The sequence below is a fragment of the Vicia villosa genome, unplaced genomic scaffold (assembly GCF_029867415.1).
Source record: "Vicia villosa cultivar HV-30 ecotype Madison, WI unplaced genomic scaffold, Vvil1.0 ctg.004343F_1_1, whole genome shotgun sequence".
Lineage (NCBI taxonomy): Eukaryota > Viridiplantae > Streptophyta > Magnoliopsida > Fabales > Fabaceae > Vicia > Vicia villosa.
Genome location: NW_026706416.1, coordinates 69492 through 77759, shown reverse-complemented (window position 1 = coordinate 77759; position 8268 = coordinate 69492). Strand labels below are relative to the sequence as shown.

Sequence of the window (8268 nt, the reverse complement as noted above, 5' to 3'; positions counted from 1 at the left end):
TGATGAATGCAGTGATAGTCAACGGTAATGTGACAACGCATGTGACATATTTTCATCAATTTTTAATTTGAAATCTTACAGTATATAACAGGTATAGAGCATGTATTTTTAAGATCATAGTAAAAAAAACATTTGAAGTCAAAGGCATAATTTCATCAAAGAAAGAAAAAAATGGCAGAAGAGGGAGAAGTGATCAGTATTCACAGCGTGGAGGATTGGAAGAATCATATGGAAAAAGGAAATACCTCCGCGAAACTGGTTAGTTTTGTTATTACCCTCACACTTTCTCTTCTATTTTTCTAGCAACGACATTTCTGAAAAAAATCGTGTTTCTGTCCGTGTTGTGCCAGTGTTAGATTATAATTAAGTTTAATTTATTTATTTTTTTAAATTATTATTAGTGTTGTCGTATCAGTATGGATGTCGTGTGTTTAGGATATCCATGCTTCCTAATTTAAATGGAAATCATCACATTTACAGATTGTTGTTGATTTTACTGCTACTTGGTGTGGGCCATGTCGTTTAATGAGCCCAATTTTTGAAGAGTATGCTAAAGAGTTTCTAAATGTCACCTTCCTTAAGGTGGATGTGGATGAATTGAAGGTAACCAATATTTACTTAAAAATAATATTGTTTTTAACTAAGAATCCTGCAACTAATAATTACATTGATATTTTTTTTCAGACTGTTAGTGACGAGTGTGAAATTAAAGCTATGCCAACATTCCTGTTCTTGAAACAAGGAGAGCAAGTGGACAAATTTGTGGGTGCTAACAAGAGTGAACTGCATTTGAAAATAGCCAAGCATGCTTGAAGGGTCATGTATCATATATATGAACAAAACTTTATTTGAATTAATTCAGTTTGCATTTTGCTATTTTAATGTCAGTTTGTCCGTTTTGAGTATGGTCCGGAATTTCTAAATGTAGATCATGGTTTGATATTTGAATAAAATCTTTGTGTTGTGTGCTAGAACTTGAATCACGTTAGTTCGAATAATTACAGATGTTTGCGGCACAATTTAAATCGGTTTTAAAGTAAATAATCCATCATATATATCCAAAAATAAAAAAATATATTATTATTATTTTTTTTGTTAAAATCAATTGTTGAAATTTGTGTCTTGGAATGAATAATGAAAATTTACTATTTGAAATTCATTCGAACATTTTAAGAATTAATTATGAGTAGTTTCCAATCACTCATTTTCTTAAGCCTACTGAGAATAAAATGAGAGTCATGCACACAAAATGACATTGTTGTACAAAAAAAGGCTATATTAACAAAGTTGGCACTTTGTAGGCTTGAATGTTTAAGTATAGCTATAAGAATAGAATTATAGTGACCTTTTGCATAAGCCATCAAGAATTTTCTTATGCTATGCCCATTGATCCATACTTGGCACTTAGTCATACATTCCAATTCCAAAACTTTTTTTTTTTTAATAAGCAATGGAATATAAGAAATGGCACTAGGGGTGCAACCCTTACATCAAGGAAATGTTAAAAATGATAGATACATTGTAAAGGGAATTTGTACCAATCGTAAAAATTGGTCTTCCGCGATGGTTCCCTACTACTAACCCATCTCCAAGAGAAAAACATAATATTAGAAATCACCTCCTCATGACTAAAAATGCCGCTATCGAATATGATTGTGTTTCTCATATTCCAAATGCACCAAATTAAAGCTATCCATATAGAGTTTATGATCACTTTGGTTTTGTTGTTTTTCACCTTTTCTTGGATCATCCCGAAGCTCTTGAAATCCTCTTGGGATAAATTAACATCCTTGCCCAACCACAAGATAATTCTATTCCATACCTCCTTTAATTGTTACTTGGCATTGATAAAATAGGTGATCCAACGATTCCGGAAAAATAGTACAAAAAGGGCAATCCATGGAATCTAAAGTAGACACACCTCTATTAACAAGAATATCTTTCTACGGAAGTCTATTGATGAAGAATCTCCAAGCAAAAATTTTGATTTTTGTCGGAATTGTTGTCTTCCAAATAACATCCACCAACTTGATAATGGAGCTTGTCCAAGCTATCTCTTTTGCACTCGACACCTTTTGCGATACACTAGACACGGTGAAATCCTCGCTAGATGTGAGATTCCAATGAAAATCATCCTTTGCCGATGTGTCCAACTCTACACCTTGAAGGAGCTCGCATAAATCCTTAAGATCTTCCCCTATTGCCATACCCGAAGCGGCCGTGTTAGTGAGTGCGGTATTCGGAACCAAATGCATCAAAACATCATCTCCAAAGATTACTCCCCAATTCCACCAAGTTTCCCCGTTGTTTGATCTTATGATGTCATTCACCACACATAGTTTGTTTGTTGTGCGGTCAAACAAGTGCGGGAAGTAAACACGAAGCGGTTTGTCAACCAACCAACAACTATACCAAAAAAGAATGTTGTTACCTCTCTTTAAATCGCATTTGACCCATTCGGTAAATCCTTCTCCGGAATCATCCTCTTTGAAGTGATTGGTAACCACATCTCTCCACCATCTAGAGTCATCCCGATTTAGAAGTTCCTTGGTCGAAGCCAACACTTTTATCTTCGGCTTATGATACCTCAAACGGAGGAAATTGCTCCAAATTGCCTTATCCTTCTTAAGAATTCTCCACTTCCATTTTAGAAGTAGAGATTTGTTCATTTCTCCCACATCTCTTATGCCTAACCCTCCCTTTTCTTTTGGCTTGCATATATTCTCCCACTTTACCCAATGGATGCACCTTGTTTTCACATTCCCGCTCCACAAAAAATTGCTAAGAAGGCTTCTAATAGATTGAAGAGTGTTGCTCGGAGCTTTATAGAAAGAAAGGGTGAATATTGGGATAGCATTTAGCACGGATCCGATGAGAGTCACCCTTCCTCCTATAGATATGTTCCTACCCTTCCATTTGGAGAGTCTAGATTTTATGTTATCAATCACCTCTTGCCACACCTTTTTCTTGTGTGCTCCATCTCCTATCCAAATGCCAAGAAATTTAAACGGGAAGCTTCCTTTTTTGCAAGTAAGAAAAGAAGTTGCGGCCTTAAAGTACCCATCTCCAACATGAGTTCCAAATAGGTTACTTTTTTGGAAGTTGATCTTCAACCCGGACACCAATTCGAAACCTCTTAGCAACACTTTTAAACTCCAAAGATTATCGTAAGTGGGTTCTCCTAGGATGATGGTGTCGTCCGCAAATTATAGGATGTCCACAAAGTCATTTGCTCCATACTTGAAAGGCTTAAAATCTTCTACCTCCACCGCTTTCTTAGTTAAAGCGGTTAAACCTTCCATAGCAAGGACGAATAAGAAATGGGATATGGGATCACCTTGTCTTAAGCCTCTTTGAACCTTGAACTCTCTTGTAGCGCTTCCACTAGTAGAAAAAACGCTTGTTAGGTCGGTTAAGAATGACTTTTTAAGTCGGTTCCAAGCCTGACCTAAGAACTACCGACATAAGAAGTTTGGACTTCTTAAGTCGGATTTAGACCTGACTTAAGAAAGTTTTATAAGGTCGGCTTATCAGGGACCGACTTAATAAGTATAAACTTTCAGATAATACTAATCCCACTTGTACCCGACTTAAGAAGTTCCATTTTTAAATCGAATATATTTAACCGACCTAACAAGGTTTTTTTTTATAGTGGCGTTATTTTTTTTTTTGGATGGCACCTATATATATATATATATATATATATATATATATATATATATATATATATATATATATATATATATATATGACTAACAGCAACAACAACAAATCATCACACAGATCAACATAATAGCAGACAAAATAATAATAATAACACAACACCATATAATTTTTTTCCATATATCTCACCCAGACTTCAAAATAAGACCATAGAAGTAAAAATATTGTTATAATAAATTAAAACATCATTGTAATCAAAATAGGTACATGGTCATTGTGCTAACAGGTAACATCAGTTGCACTAAAATGTAAACTCTAAAGAGATAACACTATACTTATCAAAAAGCATAAACCAGAGTAACTACTAAGTTGAAACAACAATTGCGCACTTATCAAAATATAATCAAAACAAGAAACCTTAAAGACTGGTGAGAAAAGATCATATCATTGTCCGAACAGCCAACCACCAACATCCAACACAAAATTGCGCCTAATTCATATCATTGTCTGCACTTGCTTCTGCTTCAATATGTTCCAATATCATTTTTGCACAGCATTCTTGAACATTTTTTTGCTTCATCTTTTTAAAATGAATTTGAATCCTGATATATCTAAATAAATAAATGTTGACATAACATTAAACTATTATATCGACATTTAAATATAATTCAAACACACAGTACCAAATACCAATAGACAAGTCATCATCCAGTGGCTAACTTAATATTTCTAATGTCAAATCAAGACCAACTAATGAGGATTTATGTAAAAGAAAAAGGTACCTCGGGTTCTGGCTCTATAGGGTTATCCAATCCAGCTTTGATAACATCAGTTATTTCAGTTGATGATATCTTGAATTCTATTACCCCAGCTCCTTCGATGTGAACTTTTTTCGGAACACAAGCAACAATTTCTATAGGAAGGGGTGTAGAAGGCTTTCCAAAATCAGCAATAAATTCTAACACCTGAGCACCAACAAAATTAACCTACACCAAAAGACATTTAAAATCAATAAATATAAGTTACACAAAATTTGAATATGAAGTTCTATGAAATAACTCAAATATACTAATTAAAGTAAAATCAAAATCAAAATCAAAATATAATATATTTACCTCATTTTGACTAATATAATTTTACAATAAAAAAGAGAAATGAAGCCAAAACAACCATAATACCAAAATTGTGATAGAAACTAGCACCTAATTTACAACACATAAGGAATGCGGAAATCATTAAAAAAAGGAAGAGTAGTTGATCTTTCTTACCAGGATAGTTGAAATGGCTGTACTAAAAATTATAAATTAAAGAGATAATCTACATAGCACTTTTGTAATTATTGTACGTTATCTTGTTACTAGGGAAGGTCATTAGTTAATGTGAAATTGAGGCTTCTCTTAGAAAAGCAATGAAATAGTATTTATTTAGTTCTGTCTATATAGTCTACTACTGACGCACAACTTTGTATTAATTAATTTTCTTAGAAAATCATTCAAGTTGTGCCCTCCAAAAGAGACTTGCATTGCATCTATAAGTTGCGGGAATAAAATAACAGTCAACAACAGCAAAAGGGTAAGGGGTTTAAATCATTATAAAGAGTTATACAATGTCCAATGACCATAAGTGAAAATACTCGTCAAGGGTAATTGTCCCGGCAATAGCGAGTATATTTCATAAGGGCATCTAGATAGCGGGTTAATTCACCCTGAGTAACACCAAACTCTTTAAGGCTGCGAACTTACATCGTACAAGTTTTCATTAGACTATGATAATAGATCAAATGTTGTAAAGGTAAGTTTTCGAGCAATTCTTAACCAAAACAATTTAGTTTTCCCTATGCATTTCTGACGATATGGACCCAGGGGACAATTGTAAGAGTATTGTGACTATTGACAAAGTAGAACATAAAATAACTAACAACTGAAACAAGCAATGGAAACAAAATTAGAAATTGTAATATTGAAAAGATAGGTAAAGCACAACAGAGGAACCAAACCTCATGAACATCAACTCTAATAGCATTTTGCCAATTCTTTGGTTCTGCAGTTATGGTTATAGTACATCACTACATCCTTTCCTTCCAGAATTACTATGATACAATTCAACTGAAGTCTAATGTGAATGGTGGAATCGAACTCTGTAAATTTCATACAAAGATAACATATTTAGATGCTAAGAGATAGACTATCCGATAAATTACAAACCAGTTTTATCAAATTGCAGGGTTTTCCGCCATAATTTGCAATAATGGTGCCGCAAAGCGGCCGGGATGACAGGATTTTGGCTCTCCACCATGGACCGCCAACGATAACACTTACAAACTGCCAAACAAAAGTTTGTTTTAGAGTGACTTTGAGATTGAACTATGATCTGAGCATTGACTCTACGCTACACACACTGGTGACCTTTGTATGTATCATTAAGTACAGAAAAATATAGCTAAATAACTTAATTGATGTATCCAATATTCACATGAGTTTAATTTCTCTCACATGTATTTCTTCTACTTATTATTCTTTAGAAGTATTGACAAAAACAAATAATTTTTGCAGCACCATTCGGTACAAGGGTATATTTGTAAATAACAAAGGTGCGGAACAAAAGTCTTGCCCCAGAGGAATTGAACCATACTAGTATTTTACTAATACCAAAATATAAATGTAAAAAGTGCATAAATATGAGATATCACATAATGGATGCCATATGAGTTTTCCCAATAGACATTTAGAAACATGTGATCGAGCATAGTATTGTAGCAGAAAAGAAGGACTTCGTCTCACCTTATATCTTGTATTTATAAGAAAATAAAGAGCTGACAAAAATATTATTTTCATCAAGACAATACACAAATCGCGGTATGTTTGAACCCTATTCACTGGAATCTGGATAAGATTTCAATAAAATAATTAATGGAATGAGACAGCACACATCACTATCTACACGTACTAACTAACTATGACACAATAGAGGATACCATGGTAAAAAAAGAATTATGAAAGGAAGCAGAATAAAGAATAATCCCAGACAGCAGCACGATACAACAAACTCTAAAAATGCCAATGATAGGATGGATTTTTTACCAATGACTATTGATGACAACTTAGAATTACTGTAGCCATCTTTTACCATAGTATCCACTTAACTGCCTCTAAAGATGGCTCAGGTAGGTTCAAATCAAAAATATAGTATCTAGATCAGATGAAACACCCAATCACATCTAATCTATGCATTTCTACGAAATTATAAGTGGCTTATACGATAAGAAATAAAGAGTACCTCATTTGGGGCATCCATAACAGATGGAAGAAGATCATCAAAATCCTAACAAACAAGATTCACCAATGAACAAATAATTCTAAAGAATTACAGTGCCTAATCACAATTATATACAATAAAAATGAAGGATACTCATTGGGAAATAGTATATGCGGTTTGAAAATGTTAATGAAGAAGTTTTAACGTGGATGTTAACTTGATAAAAATGCAGGAATAGGGAATACAATTATACTATTAACAACATGCAACATTAACCTGATTAAATTATACACAGAATATTCCTTCACTCACATGATTATCGCAATTTTGTATTAGCGAGAATTTATCAAGGTTGCAAAATCCCTAAGTTAGTTACGTTCACAGTCAAAAAATTTCATGAAATATAGTTAACGAAACAAAGGAAATTGAAGAATCGTCGCTAGCGTACTACTTGTATGTTACCGATGTCTTTAATAATTATACCAGTGCTGAGAAAGCTAAGCTATTATGCAGTTAAACAAATTCAAAATGGAAAAAATGACTTACTAATAATGAAAGGTTCGAAAACCCTTTGAGGTTTGAGAAATTTTGAACAACCAAAGTCTTCAATTGTTAGGGTTTGAGACCTACAAAGAAGAAAGGGTTAGATTCGTAGCCAGAGAAAAGAGAAAATCGAAGGAGAACTTACACAGGTTGAAGGAAGCTCGTACGTAAGTTGAAGAAGAGCTCATAATTGATTGAGAGCTTGTACAAGAACGGTGAATTGTACACAGGGGAAGAAGATGAAGCTCATATGATTTGGAAGAAATGGTTAGGGCTAGAAATTGTGGAAAGAATCGTACCCAGTAGAGCTCTCTTTTGGTTGAGGGATTTTTCAATTTTTGTTAGGGTTAGAGTTTGGGATTTTTTAATCTCTGAGAGGCCACGATTTAGATGAGTTTGGGGAGAAGAAACGGTTTGAAAAATGCAGAAAGGTAAAAACCGGAAAATAATTTGTTTAAACGTGTTTTTTTGATTTTTTTTTGTGTATAATGAATGGTGCGTTTCTTTATACATTGATTATTTTATTTTTTATTTTATTTTTGATAAATATAATTTAATATAAAACTTTTTTATGAAGGGTATCGAGTTCTATCCCTCATGAAACACATTAGAATTTAATTTTTTTTAGAAATATATAAAACTTCTTAGGTCAGGTGTTATACACGTGACTTAATAAATACACTTCTTAAGTCAGTTAATAAACACAAGCGACTTAAGAAATTTAATGTGAATTATATGTTTTTATTTAATTTTTGTTAAGTCAGTTTTAAATGCACCCGACCTAACTAAGTTACAAATATTTACGAA

The 8268-nt window shown here is 33.2% G+C and overlaps 2 protein-coding genes across 22 annotated transcripts; one reads left to right on the top strand and one right to left on the bottom strand.

The window, feature by feature from the left end:
• Nucleotides 1-103: 103 nt before the first annotated feature.
• LOC131641981 (thioredoxin H-type-like) lies at nucleotides 104-999 on the top strand. Its single transcript, XM_058912275.1, has 3 exons — nucleotides 104-258; nucleotides 481-603; nucleotides 685-999. The coding sequence occupies exons 1-3, from the start codon at nucleotides 172-174 to the stop codon at nucleotides 811-813; spliced, it is 339 nt and encodes a 112-aa protein (XP_058768258.1). The 5' UTR covers nucleotides 104-171; the 3' UTR covers nucleotides 814-999.
• Nucleotides 1000-3865: 2866 nt separating this feature from the next.
• On the bottom strand, nucleotides 3866-7924 carry LOC131641980 (stromal processing peptidase, chloroplastic-like). 21 transcript variants are annotated; one of them, XR_009295699.1, is made up of 7 exons: nucleotides 7629-7924; nucleotides 7465-7544; nucleotides 6940-6984; nucleotides 6444-6545; nucleotides 5660-5800; nucleotides 4446-4649; nucleotides 3866-4274 (listed from the first exon to the last, which is right to left on the bottom strand). XR_009295699.1 is itself a non-coding variant. In XM_058912268.1 (7 exons), the coding sequence occupies exons 3-7, from the start codon at nucleotides 6955-6957 to the stop codon at nucleotides 4248-4250; spliced, it is 468 nt and encodes a 155-aa protein (XP_058768251.1). In that variant the 5' UTR covers nucleotides 6958-6984; nucleotides 7465-7544; nucleotides 7607-7924; the 3' UTR covers nucleotides 3866-4247. The 21 variants fall into 21 exon arrangements, 7 of the variants coding, with proteins under 7 accessions (XP_058768251.1, XP_058768249.1, XP_058768252.1 ...); XM_058912268.1 differs by lacking the exon at nucleotides 5660-5800 and adding an exon at nucleotides 5868-5984 and having other exon boundaries at nucleotides 7607-7924; XM_058912266.1 differs by lacking the exon at nucleotides 5660-5800 and adding an exon at nucleotides 5868-5984.
• Between the last annotated feature and the right edge of the window lie 344 nt (nucleotides 7925-8268).

What these genes read in the sequence shown, in the direction of transcription:
- LOC131641980 (XM_058912268.1), bottom strand. An exon ending in CCTGCAATTTGATAAAACTG is followed by an intron (nt 4,650 to 5,867) that starts GTTTGTAATTTA and finishes CTTTTGGTGTAG; the next exon opens with GTTAATTTTGTTGGTGCTCA. An exon ending in CTATAGAGCCAGAACCCGAG is followed by an intron (nt 4,275 to 4,445) that starts GTACCTTTTTCT and finishes TTATTTATTTAG; the next exon opens with ATATATCAGGATTCAAATTC.
- LOC131641981 (XM_058912275.1), top strand. Translation starts at nt 172, where the DNA reads ATGGCAGAAGAGGGAGAAGTGATCAGTATTCACAGCGTGGAGGATTGG. An exon ending in GAAATACCTCCGCGAAACTG is followed by an intron (nt 259 to 480) that starts GTTAGTTTTGTT and finishes TCACATTTACAG; the next exon opens with ATTGTTGTTGATTTTACTGC. An exon ending in TGGATGTGGATGAATTGAAG is followed by an intron (nt 604 to 684) that starts GTAACCAATATT and finishes ATTTTTTTTCAG; the next exon opens with ACTGTTAGTGACGAGTGTGA.